The sequence below is a fragment of the Chiloscyllium plagiosum genome, unplaced genomic scaffold (genome assembly GCF_037043375.1).
Source record: "Chiloscyllium plagiosum isolate Xiang-an unplaced genomic scaffold, Cpla_swu_hap1 HiC_scaffold_47, whole genome shotgun sequence".
NCBI classification, from domain to species: Eukaryota; Metazoa; Chordata; class Chondrichthyes; order Orectolobiformes; family Hemiscylliidae; genus Chiloscyllium; species Chiloscyllium plagiosum.
In genome coordinates, this window is record NW_028270185.1 from 21,243,557 (window position 1) to 21,256,379 (window position 12,823).

At 46.9% G+C, this 12,823-nt stretch overlaps 1 protein-coding gene across 2 annotated transcripts in view; it reads left to right on the plus strand.

Annotated features, from left to right (window-relative positions):
* The window catches only part of LOC122542899 (synaptosomal-associated protein 25), a 197,639-nt gene extending 185,207 nt beyond the window's left edge, over positions 1 to 12,432 (plus strand). For both annotated transcript variants that reach the window (XM_043681033.2, XM_043681032.2), the window contains exons 7-8: positions 6,831 to 6,975; positions 9,376 to 12,432. In XM_043681033.2, coding sequence (XP_043536968.1) covers positions 6,831 to 6,975; positions 9,376 to 9,435 — 205 coding nt within the window. In that variant the 3' untranslated portion in view covers positions 9,436 to 12,432. The remainder of the gene's footprint in view (positions 1 to 6,830; positions 6,976 to 9,375) is intronic.
* The last annotated feature ends 391 nt before the right edge of the window (positions 12,433 to 12,823 follow it).

A 12,823-nucleotide genomic window follows, 5' to 3' on the forward strand; every position in this document is an offset into this window, starting at 1 on the left:
GAGCAGGAAGATCGGCGTTTCGGACAAAAGCCCGTCATTCTCATTCCTGATGAACGACTTTTGCCCGAACATCGACTTTCCTGCTCCTCGGATGCTGCCTGACCTGCTGTACTTTTCCAGCACCACTGTAATCTTTGACTCTGATCTCCAGCATCTACAGTATTCATTTTTGCCTCAAAGCCCACCATGGCAGCTGGTGGAATTTAACTTGATTAATAATTCTCGATTTGAAAGCTAATCTCAGTGATGGTGATTATAAAACCTCATTTATTGCTATACAAACCCATCTGGTTCACTATAGAATTGTTACAGAAGGAGATAATTCAACCTATCATGCCAGTACCAGCTCATTAAAGTAGTATCATTACCTGGTGCCAATTTCCTTTTTTCCTATATACTTGCACATTATTTTTATCCAATTTAACATCCAATGCCTCCACACAATTGAACCTGCCTCCACACATTTCCATACCCTGATGACTTGCTGAGTAAAACTGTTTTCCTTCACGTTACCTTTGCTTCCTTTGTAGATCACTTTAATCTATGCCTTCTTGTCCTTGATCGTTTTAAGAGTGGGAACAGTTTCTCACTATATGGTATACTCTGTCCAACCGAGAAATGACTTTCGAAATCTTTCCTCTCAGCCTTCTTCTTCCAAGGAGATCATTTCCAACTTCTTCAGTCTATCCTCATAACTGAAGTTTCTCATCTCTGGAACCATTCTTGTAAAGCACTCCTGCTGTCTCTCCAATGCATTCATGTCTTTCCCAAAATGTGGTGCCCAGAACTATACACAATATTCCAGCTCTTTAACAAGAGTTTTACAAAAGTTCAATGTCACCACCTTGCTCTTGCGCTCCATGCCCCTATTAATAAAGCTGAGGATACTGTATGCTTTATTAAGTTCTCTCTCCACCTGTTCTGCCACCTTAAATGGTCTGTGGTCCTACATTCAGGCCCCTCTGCTCCTGCATTCTTTTAGAATTTTATATTGTCTTTCAATGTTCTTCTGATCAAAATGTATCACCTCATACCTCTCTGCATTAAACCTAATCTGCACCTATCTGCCCACTCCACCAACATGTCCTTTTGGAGTTCCACACTGTCCTCTTCACAGTTTATAAATCTTCCAAGTTTTGTATCATCTGCAAATTTGAAAATTGCCCCTGCACACAAAAACCTAGATCATTAATATATATCAGGCAAAGCAGAGGTCCCAATACTGAGCCCTGAGGAACTCCACTACAAATCTTCCTCCAGCCTGAAAAGTATCCATTCAGCATTACTGTCTGTTTCCTATCACTCAGCCCATTTTTGTATCCAGTTTGCTACTGACTCTTTTATTGCACGACCTATAACCTCCTTCAGAAGTCTGTTATGTGGCATTGTTTCAAAAGCAGAACCTTTCTATTAAGGTAGCTCTTGATTAGATTAGATCCCCTACAGTGTGGAAACAGGCCCTTCGGCCCAACCAGTCCACACTGACCCTCCGAAGAGTAAACCACCCAGACCCATTTTCCCTTTGACTAATGCACCTAACACTATGGGCAATTTAGCGTGGCCAATTCACCTGACCTGCACATCTTTGGATTGTGGGAGGAAACCCACGCAGACACGTGGAGAATGTACAAACTCCACACAGACAGATGCCTGAGGCTGGAAATGAACCTAGGACCCTGGTGCTGTGAGGCAGTAGTGCTAACCACTGAGCCACTTGTTAGGGAAGGAAATCTGCTGTCCTTACCTAGTCTGGCCTACATGTGACTCCAAACGCAAAGCAATTGAGTTAACTGTTGAGTTCCGAAGAAGTGTTACTGAACTCAAAAAATTGACCCTATCTTCTCTCCACAGTTGCTGCTAGACCTACTAAGTTTCTCCAGCAATTTCAGTTTTTCTTTCAGATTTCCAGCATCCACAGTTCTTTGTTTTTTTTATCATTTAGTAGTTGGCTCTTTTCTGCTGCCTGAAATGGCTGTAGCAAAATGCTTAGCTCAGGGCAATTAGGGATGGGCAACAGATGCTGGCTGTGCCAGAAATGCCCACATCCCATGAAGAGCCAAAATAAAAAGCCCTGACCGCAAAATCCTTGATCTGACCTCTTTAACAAATCTCCACACCTGTCTGAAACTGGTCCAGCTGAGAATCTACGACTTTGACATGCACAGGAAGCTTTCATCTGCCTGTACCTGGGTGCTCCATTGTGTTAAACCTGTCTGCTACAGGTCTGTAAGCAGCACTCTGTAGCCCTAGCTTGTTCTATTACTGAATCTTACCTGAGGTCCAACATATTGCAGCATGAGCAACAGCCAAGGTAGGCTGACAGAGTTCCAGAATGTATATTGTAGAAAGCACCTCTAGAGCTGTAAAACTAATATGTAAGGAACTTGTGGTGCAGGAAGGTAAGAAAGCCACTGTGAAATGTCATTATTCATTGGTATCTTTCCCTGACATTTCCTCAATGCTTTCCATTCACATTGTTTACTCGCCAGCTATTACTAACTACCTCCAGAAAGCCAGGGAAACTCATGAACCCATGATTAAAGAACAAAAAAATTTTAACTTTTCTGTAATTGACCTAATTGTCTAGTGAAGAGCCACATTTCTGAAATGTACAGGATATTTCTTTCTGTGCAAGTATTGCCAGAGATGTTTAGGAATTCCCTAGCACCTGTTTTTACTTCAGTTTTCCAATAATCATAATATTTTATTTTTTTGAAGGTGGCTAACCTTTTAATGGTCCCTTTAAACTGTCAGTCGGAGTGGGAATTCAAACACCTTGCTGAAATAGTTGTAGCTTTTGAAACTCAGCCAAGCATTCAAAATGATATAACAGTGGCCCTTAGGGAAATGTGAGTGGAGACCTCTGTTGAAACTGTGTAATCAGCTGATAATCTTTTACCAACCAACACCAAATGCTTTGTTAATTTAAGCAGTTCTGTAACTGTTTTTAAAAAAATTAAATGTTTTAAATTCTCACTGACAGCTTTCATTACATGGTGGCACAGTGGTTAGCACTGCTGCCTCACAGTGCCAGAGACCCGGGTTCAGTTCCCACCTCAGGCGACTCTGTGTGGAGTTTGCACGTTCTCCCCGTGTCTGCGTGGGTTTTCTCCGGGTGCTCCGGTTTCCTCCCACAGTCCAAAAATGTGCAGGTTAGGTGAATTGGCCACGCTAAATTGCCCGTAGTGTTAGGTAAGGGGCAAATGTATGGGTGGGTTGCGCTTCGGCGGGTCGGTGTGGACTTGTTGGGCCGAAGGGCCTGTTTCCACACTGTAAAGTAATCTAATCTAATCTAATTACAATCCTCAGACCATGCACCTAAAAACACCTTATTGACCCTTCATGATTGTACACATCTGCTTTATAAATTTGTGACTCTCACATTTTGAGAGTCTTTGCAAACACCAAATTGGGGTCTGTCTGAACTCAGCACTAAGTTCAAATGGCCCTGATGAGCATGGCATTCCTTCTTATGTGAATCACACTTCTCTCCTTTTCCCACAGTGACTAAAATTGGAGCTGTAAGAAATGGGAATTTGATTTTGCACCCACTCCATTTAAAAGCGTGCAACGTCCTCCCCAGACGGTGAAGGTGTGATCCTCGAGGTGTCACCACACTTTTAAAGTTGTCTGATTATTTTGGTCTGGAAGAGAAATCCATCACAGATGGTGTCTTCACACCTGAAAGACATTGAATTCGAGGAACACTGCTAACCATCAGAATGATGCTGGAAGAACACAGCAAGGCAGGCAGCATCAGGAGGGAGAGGGAACACAGCAAGGCAGGCAGCATCAGGAGGCTGGGGGAACACAGCAAGGCAGGCAGCATCAGGAGGCTGGGGGAACACAGCAAGGCAGGCAGCATCAGGAGGGAGAGGGAACACAGCAAGGCAGGCAGCATCAGGAGGCTGGGGGAACACAGCAAGGCAGGCAGCATCAGGAGGGAGAGGGAACACAGCAAGGCAGGCAGCATCAGGAGGCTGGGGGAACACAGCAAGGCAGGCAGCATCAGGAGGCTGGGGGAACACAGCAGGGCAGGCAGCATCAGGAGGCTGGGGGAACACAGCAAGGCAGGCAGCATCAGGAGGGTGAGGGAACACAGCAAGGCAGGCAGCATCAGGAGGCTGGGGGAACACAGCAAGGCAGGCAGCATCAGGAGGCTGAGGGAACACAGCAAGGCAGGCAGCATCAGGAGGGAGAGGGAACACAGCAAGGCAGGCAGCATCAGGAGGCTGGGGGAACACAGCAAGGCAGGCAGCATCAGGAGGCTGAGGGAACACAGCAAGGCAGGCAGCATCAGGAGGCTGGGGGAACACAGCAAGGCAGGCAGCATCAGGAGGCTGGGGGAACACAGCAGGGCAGGCAGCATCAGGAGGCTGGGGGAACACAGCAAGGCAGGCAGCATCAGGAGGCTGGGGGAACACAGCAGGGCAGGCAGCATCAGGAGGCTGGGGGAACACAGCAAGGCAGGCAGCATCAGGAGGCTGGGGGAACACAGCAAGGCAGGCAGCATCAGGAGGCTGGGGGAACACAGCAGGGCAGGCAGCATCAGGAGGCTGGGGGAACACAGCAAGGCAGGCAGCATCAGGAGGGAGAGGGAACACAGCAAGCCAGGCATTGGGAGGCTGGGGGAACACAGCAAGGCAGGCAGCATCAGGAGGCTGGGGGAACACAGCAAGGCAGGCAGCATCAGGAGGGTGAGGGAACACAGCAAGGCAGGCAGCATCAGGAGGCTGGGGGAACACAGCAAGGCAGGCAGCATCAGGAGGGAGAGGGAACGCAGCAAGCCAGGCATCGGGAGGCTGGGGGAACACAGCAAGCCAGGCATCGGGAGGCTGGGGGAACACAGCAAGGCAGGCAGCATCAGGAGGCTGGGGGAACACAGCAAGCCAGGCATCGGGAGGCTGGGGGAACACAGCAAGGCAGGCAGCATCAGGAGGCTGGGGGAACACAGCAAGGCAGGCAGCATCAGGAGACTGGGGGAACACAGCAAGGCAGACAGCATCAGGAGACTGGGGGAACACAGCAAGGCAGGCAGCATCAGGAGGCTGGGGGAACACAGCAAGCCAGGCATCGGGAGGCTGGGGGAACACAGCAAGGCAGGCAGCATCAGGAGGCTGGGGGAACACAGCAAGGCAGGCAGCATCAGGAGGCTGGGGGAACACAGCAAGGCAGGCAGCATCAGGAGGCTAGTGGAACACAGCAAAGCAGGCAGCATCAGGAGGCTGGGGGAACACAGCAAGCCAGGCATCGGGAGGCTGGGGGAACACAGCAAGGCAGGCAGCATCAGGAGGCTGGGGGAACACAGCAAGGCAGGCAGCATCAGGAGGCTGGGGGAACACAGCAAGGCAGGCAGCATCAGGAGGGAGAGGGGACACAGCAAGGCAGGCAGCATCAGGAGGCTGGGGGAACACAGCAAGGCAGGCAGCATCAGGAGGCTGGGGGAACACAGCAAGGCAGGCAGCATCAGGAGGCTGGGGGAACGCAGCAAGGCAGGCAGCATCAGGAGGGAGAGGGACACAGCAAGGCATGCAGCATCAGGAGGGAGAGGGAACACAGCAAGGCAGGCAGCATCAGGAGGCTGGGGGAACACAGCAAGGCAGGCAGCATCAGGAGGCTGGGGGAACACAGCAAGGCAGGCAGCATCAGGAGGCTGGGGGAACGCAGCAAGGCAGGCAGCATCAGGAGGCTGGGGGAACACAGCAAGGCAGGCAGCATCAGGAGGCTGGGGGAACGCAGCAAGGCAGGCAGCATCAGGAAGTCTTGCTGTGTTCCCTCAGCCTCCTGCCTGTCTATTTTGGATTCCAGCATCTGCAGTTTGTTTGTCTCCGAACAATCAGAATGAGCCTGATTTTCTGTGCTCCTGACTGGAGGGTGGGTGTCACCTGCCCTGCCCACATTCTTCACAATTGTGAACTGCTGACTCAACACAGACTGGGGAACAGAATTTGATAATCTTCTGATATGTATTAAAGACAGGCTTCCATTTCAATAGCATCTTTAAACCTTGGAACAGCTAAAAGCATTTACCACCATCTTTTGAAATGCAGTCACTGTCACAATGTAAGAGGCACAGCAGCTGATAGGTGCACACTAGGCTCCCACAAACATTGACCTGATAATGACCAGATGCTCTACTGGGACTAGTCAGGATATTGGGGAGACGTCCCCTGTTCCTTTCAAAGTGGTATCATCGGATCTTTTATTACCCCCTGAGAATCTCATTTGAACTTATACAATCCAAAGAAGGCACCTCCAACAGTGAAGCACCCTGTCAGCACCGCACTAGGATATTCATCCTTCAGCCTGATGTCAAAACCAGAATAGGGGCTTAAACCGGAGCCTTCTGAGGTGATGGCAGGACTCTCTGAGTCATAGTTAATCCAAAAGATGGGGCGTTATAATTCTGAGGAACGCAGGGGACAAGCAAAAGGCAAAGCCAAATTAAACACGGAGTCAGTCTTGAATAGTTTGTTGGGAAGCTTGTGGTGAAGAGGCTTCTGCTTCTTGCTCAAGGATTTCTTTTTTGGAAGATTTTACAACGAGACACAATGTGCAAGGAAAAGGCAGGAGCCATGGCACTAAGTTAGAATGCTCATTTGAAGAGCCAGTATGGACATGTTGGACTGAATGGCCTCTTTCTGCTTATTCCGTGATCCCCCTCTCAGCGAAAGCTAACAGGTAGGGCTGACCTCTCCCCTACACTGTTGGCTTCACCTCAGTGATTTTAGACATTGCGATTTGACACTGACTCGATTGTTTGGATTCAGCTTGGAACAAACCCTGACAAACAGCTAGACGTTGTAACATGCTGCTTGGTCTGGTTTCAGAGTCACGGAAGACGCTCGGGAAAATGAGATGGAGGAAAACCTGGACCAGGTGGGAAGCATCATCGGCAACCTGCGACACATGGCTCTCGACATGAGCAATGAGATTGGCTCCCAGAATGCCCAGATTGACCGGATTGTGGTCAAGGTAAGAGTTTAAATGTACTCACCAGGAATCCTGGGTGAAAAGTGAAACTCCGGGAATCCAGGGCACTACCCAAGGTGGAAAAGAATAAAAGAGGAATGCTTTAACCACTTAGTAACAGCAGACTCGCATTTTGAGAACCTGTGCATGTTTGGGGAAGGAATCGACAAGGCTGGAGGGCAGTGGTTGGGGTCTCTGTCAACTTACCTTCACCCTATTTAAGTCTAGTGTTGGAAGCTCTGTCGAGCTGCCCTACTGAGGCTGTTAAGAGGGCAATTAATGTTCACTAAAACATCTATTTTGATCAGGCTCCATTTGAGGGGATTTTTATGCGTTTATTTTCTGAGCTAAAGTTTTCCACTTTCAGTCAGATTCAGGAGTATATTGAAAGGCGCTGGAGGAATATGGATGGCTGCTGATCGGGGGAGAGACATTGAAAGAAACCTAGGAAAGAGTGGGAAACATGAGTACTGGGAGCAGGAATATGCAAGTCAGCCCCTGCAGCCTGCCCCCCCCCATTCAATACCATCATGGCTGATCTCATCTCAGCCTCAACTCTACTTTCCAGCTTACTCTCCACAACCCCTCAACCCATTACTAATCGAAAATCAGTCCATCTCCTCCTCAAATGTATTCAATGCCCAGCATCCGTCATACTCTGGGGAAGTGAATTCCACAGATCGATGAAACTTTGAGAGAAATAATTTCTCCTCGTCTCTATTTTAAATCTGCTACCCCTTATGCTAAATGACCTCTTGAGAAGTGCAATTCTCTAGCATTCGAACGACTCAAGATTAAATTTAGTCCTTCAGAACCCACAATGCCACAGGAAGATTGATGTGGGATATGGAGCAGGGTCTCATCAGTACAGTCAGGAAAGGAGGGATTTTTCTGAGGTTTGTGCTGAGTCATTGTTGGCTGCGACTCAAAATGAGGGTGATGACCTAGCTGGCAGTGTTGGCAGCAGATGGTTGAACCAAGGAGATGTCTGCTCCTTCCTCCTATATCGAGGTCCCTCGTCCTGATGAGCAAACATTCAGCAACAAATAAAATGGAGCATTCAGAACCTTGCTGTGAACTGCTTGTGCAGCGATACCCGCCAACAAACCTCAGCTTCAAGCAATATCATCCCTGAGGTGGCAAGTTTAACAAATTCCCAGGGAGCACTCATTGAGTTGCTAAAGTATCATTTTCTTTTTGGCTTTATTGTGTCTCACATGCCTTTTCATTGTAATCCAGCAGATTCTGGTGTGAGCGTTCCCACTGTTCACTAGCACGAGTACCTTGTAAAGAAACATTCTCCCTCTATTTGAGTTCCTTGAGGGTGAAACCAGAGGCTGATGTCCAGCAGCCCCCCCCCCAGAGCATTGTGGGTGTACTTACACCAAATGGACTGCAACTTGCTGGCAGGCATCTCAACACTACATTCTCAGGAAGCAATCAGAACTCGGCTTTAGATGTTAGCCCAGCCAGCAATGCCCATATCCATTAATGGTGTCACAAAGCTAGTCCCTTTTTTTTCTAAAAGCTGTTCCTTGGCTCAAGAAGACTCTGTCCTTGATTTTTTCAGAGGGGTAATAAACCGGGCCGGGCTCCAATCTGTCTGGTTTCATACAGCGATAAAGGGTATTGAAAGGCCTTTATTGTTTATATGTAAACAGATGAGACTTCCAGCCAAAGTGGTCATGTTTTAGAAGTGACCTGTATAATGAAAGGGGAGTGTTCAGCTCTCTAGCTGAGCTGAGCCATTTAGTTCAGTCCAGAACTGGTTGGGAGTTCATCAGGGAGCTGTGTGGAAACTCTCTTCTAACTTCAACCTGTAAGCATGTGTTCCATTTATACTGGTTTTTGAAGCGAGTTTGCTTATTGGGGACTGTTGCATATACTCAGAACAGCATAATTAAGTCTAGTTTGGATAGACTGAGTTCTGTAGGGGTTCATTATTTTATTCTGTGTAGTTTTCGTTGTGTAGTTTTGTGATTAAATTTTTTATCTGTTTTAAACCTGGTAGTCAACCTCGCCAACTTACCCCGGGTAATTTTCACTGTACACTTACAGAGACAAATTACAAAGTTATGGTCTGGGCTGCCTGTTTTGTGTGGTCTGGCCTAGCCCATAACAATGGAGCCACTATCGCCATCATTGTGGGAAATTGTGATCATCCTTGTATGATCGCTGGAGCAGGTAGAAATGTAGTGATTGCATCACATGATAGTTACTGATGAGGAAGGCCATTCAGTCAATCGTAATTCTTCCATCCAGAACTGTACTGCCATCATTGCTACATATGTATCTCTTTCAAATAATTGAAGGATTTTTCACACACACACACTCACATGCCAGCTCTTTCAGAGCAACAATTGCTGTTCTGCTCATTTCAGTTTTGTCTGTTTTCCTTTCCAGGGGGATATGAACAAAGCTCGCATCGATGAAGCCAATAAGCACGCCACCAAGATGCTGTGAGCTGCTTCTCCAGAAGAAGCCTCCCTTCTGCCAGAGACACCCATCCCATTCTCCACTGCAGCATCTGAAAGGTCCTGGAGGGGCAAGTCCCCTGTGCTGTGATAGGAAACCACAAGGTTCAATATTATTCTGTACATTTAAATTTATTTTATAATTTCGCAGTGTTGCGGATTTTTCCAGTTGTGCAAGGTGTATATTTCAGTGTCAACGTGTGTAATTGCCTGCCCAAAGTGAACTAAGTGTATTGTTTTGTTTCTAATCTCTGTGCTGATTGGTTCTTTTTATGAATGAATTGTTCTCTGTAATCACATGACAACGTGAGCATGAGCCAAGCTCAGTGTGTGCAGCTGAATATGCCAATAAACGTACAGCAGATTCCTCGACCCTCCTTAAATTATCACCCCAGTGCAGTAAAGGGACAGAGCTCCTCTGAAACTGGGGCTGAGGCAGAGAACACAGGCCGCCAGAAATAAAGAGGAGGACTAAGGACTGACAAAGAGCACAATTGATGATGCGGAACTTTGCTGTGAGTCCTTTGCACAGAGCAGTGTGCGCCAAGGAGTGGAAACGTCCAGCTTTTGTCTTGTCGCCCTCGGGGCAGCTGAGAATTTGCTCTTGTTTATTCTTGGCTCAGTATGCTCCAGTAGCTTTTACTTCATTCTGTATGGAAATCAACTTGATGCTCGGAATTAGAGTATGGAGCTGAGATCAAATGGGTCTTGAACAGAACTGAGCTTGCCTTGTTCATTGTAAAGAGACAGCCTTCACCCTTTATCCTTTCAGAGACTTAGGAACTGCATTTATGATTATGTGCGTGTTTAGTGCATTAACAGTCTTTTTATAAAGTTGCAACTGCTGAATGTCTGATATAAAAGCAGAAAGTTTAAGGTTTGCAATCATTGTTTGAAAAGTAAATAACAATCACCATGTGAGGTCAGACCCTTCTTTCGGAGGTAGAGTTAACCTGTCTTTTCTCTTCCAATTATTGCCTTGCTTTTGAGATACAAGGTAACATTCAGGGCTTTGCTGTACAGGCACAACAGAAATCATTAAAACATTAAAAAAAATTGAAAGAACTGCTCATTTATTTTTGCTGTTATATGGAGCAAGAAAATCAAAAACAATGTGTTCCAGACCAGTTGGTCAGTGCAGCCCCAGGTCACATTGTTAAAACCTCCAATTTGAAACTCCAAATGCAATATCCAGTCTGAAGTTTTTTGCAATGAAAACTGATGTTACTGTTAGTGGTCCTATTTTATCTTCAGGCAGCAATGTTGTTTATGTTAGTAAATTTAACTTGCAGCATTGTTATATGCTGAGATTTTGACATCTTGTGACACAGCTGCATATTCTTAAGTGTGGCACCTTTCATATCAGACAGTTAAAAGGGGGCCTTTGGCTCATTATGTCTGTGCTGGCCTTTTTGGGGATTTCACTGTTAGGTGCACTCCCCTGCTTTTTGCCCACAGCTTCCTTTTTCATTTTGTCCTTTTCAAGTATTTATCGAACGCCACTTTGGGAAGTTTCAATCACTTGGACTGCCCTCTCAAGATGTCACCGTGTTACTCTGGTTATTTGGATGTACAGAACTGAGTATTCTGGAAATATAACAACATTTATCAAAGCTTGCATTCACCAGGTCAATTTGCAAGAAATGCTAATGTAGTGGGAAAACCACATTGATACTGCACGTACAGTGTGACAGTGTAACATTGCTATTTTTGCATGTATTCCTGATGAATGCGAGTTGAAAATCTGCAAAAAAAGTCTTTTTTCAGCAATGAACAAGTCTTTAAAAAAAAATCTCCATCTACTCTCATTCTTCTGCCATCTCTTCAACTCCTCCTCTACACAAATGTTTTAAACCTGTGCCCTGTGGTAACATAATTTCTCACCAGTGGCACCAGTTTAATTCTTCATCTTTCTGGTTGAAAGGTACACCTGAATTTATTCTCCTTTCGAGAGCATTCAGTTCCAGTGATGCTTGTGGCTAAGTAAGGCGTCAAATGATCTGGAATCTTAAAGGGCTGACTACACAGACTGACTGGACATTTCCACATCAGAGTGATGCACACTGCTCTAGCTTTTTGTACCTAGTTCCATCTTAAATGAAACATTCTAGAAACTCTCAGCAGCAGCATCGTTCCCTCAAGGCCACAGCCCTTAGGATGTTCTGTGCAGTTTGACTGGCGCATTTGGCATATTAGCCTTGGAGCTGCACCCAGTGGAAGAACTGGAACAGGGAACATTGCTCAGTAGGTCAGGCAGGGTCTGTGCAGAGAAACTGAGTTCGTGGTTCCAACCTTTGTTCAGAACTGATGGAAAGCTATAAGTTCCTGGATGCTGCTGAACCTGCTGAGTGTTTCCAGCGTTTTCATTTCCATTTCAGATTTTCCAACGTCTGCAGTGGATTCCTTTGGAATGATGTGGACTTTGCACTCATGCCTTGTCATGGATTCTTTCCCCAAGCTCATTTTTCCTAAGTTCACTTCGCAGGATGGGTCTGGGTTTCTCCTGCTCTTAAAAAAAAACCCAGCAAGAGATCAGATGTCCCTAAGCAGGCCGGCAGCAGGATTTGTGATTCAGGAGCTGGATGAATCAGCACACACACAAAAAAAACAGCACAATTTAAACAAAAACTCCAAATGGAGAGTCCAGCAAGGAAATGGAACTAGAGGCAGGGACACAGAGGGTCAAATGAAACTGAATGCTCCCCAGTGTTACAAAGAACAACACTGGGGGCCACAAGTACATATTGGGGGCTTAAACTTACTTTACATAATTATAAATATAGCAAATAATTCCATAAACTATGACCAATGTGAAGTGGGGAGTTTTAATTCCTGGCTGCACACAATAGGATGAAGCTGCTTCACCATCACATGTTGAGGCTCTTAATTTACTTTAAACAGGGGAGTGGGGGGGGGGGGATGCTGTCTGTTTAAATGCTCGTTAACTTGTCGGCTCACTGTTCCTGTGGTTCCCTGATGGTTTTCTGCACCAATGAAAGTAGCACAAATGTCTCTCTGCAAATGTCATCACGGCCTGACCCAACCCCAACCGGCCTTGCAAGAGATCTGCATGCGGCCCGTGTGGAAATACAAACCGCCCCCTTTTTCCCTGCTCCGCCAGCCGGGGGTGGGGGAGCTTGTGGTGCCGATGGTTTGTTACCACTCGCCCAGCTCCGAGATCTGTTCTTCCTTCGCCAGTTTAAACGATGCATCTGCTAACAGTGCATGGCAGTCTTTGAACCCACCCCCACCCCCCCCAGCCCCAGAATGACACCCCCACCCCTCCCCAGCCCCAGAATGACACCCCCACCCCTCCCCCCAGCCCCAGAATGACACCCCCACCCCTCCCCAGCCCAGTTTCTGCTTGTGTTCCGCAC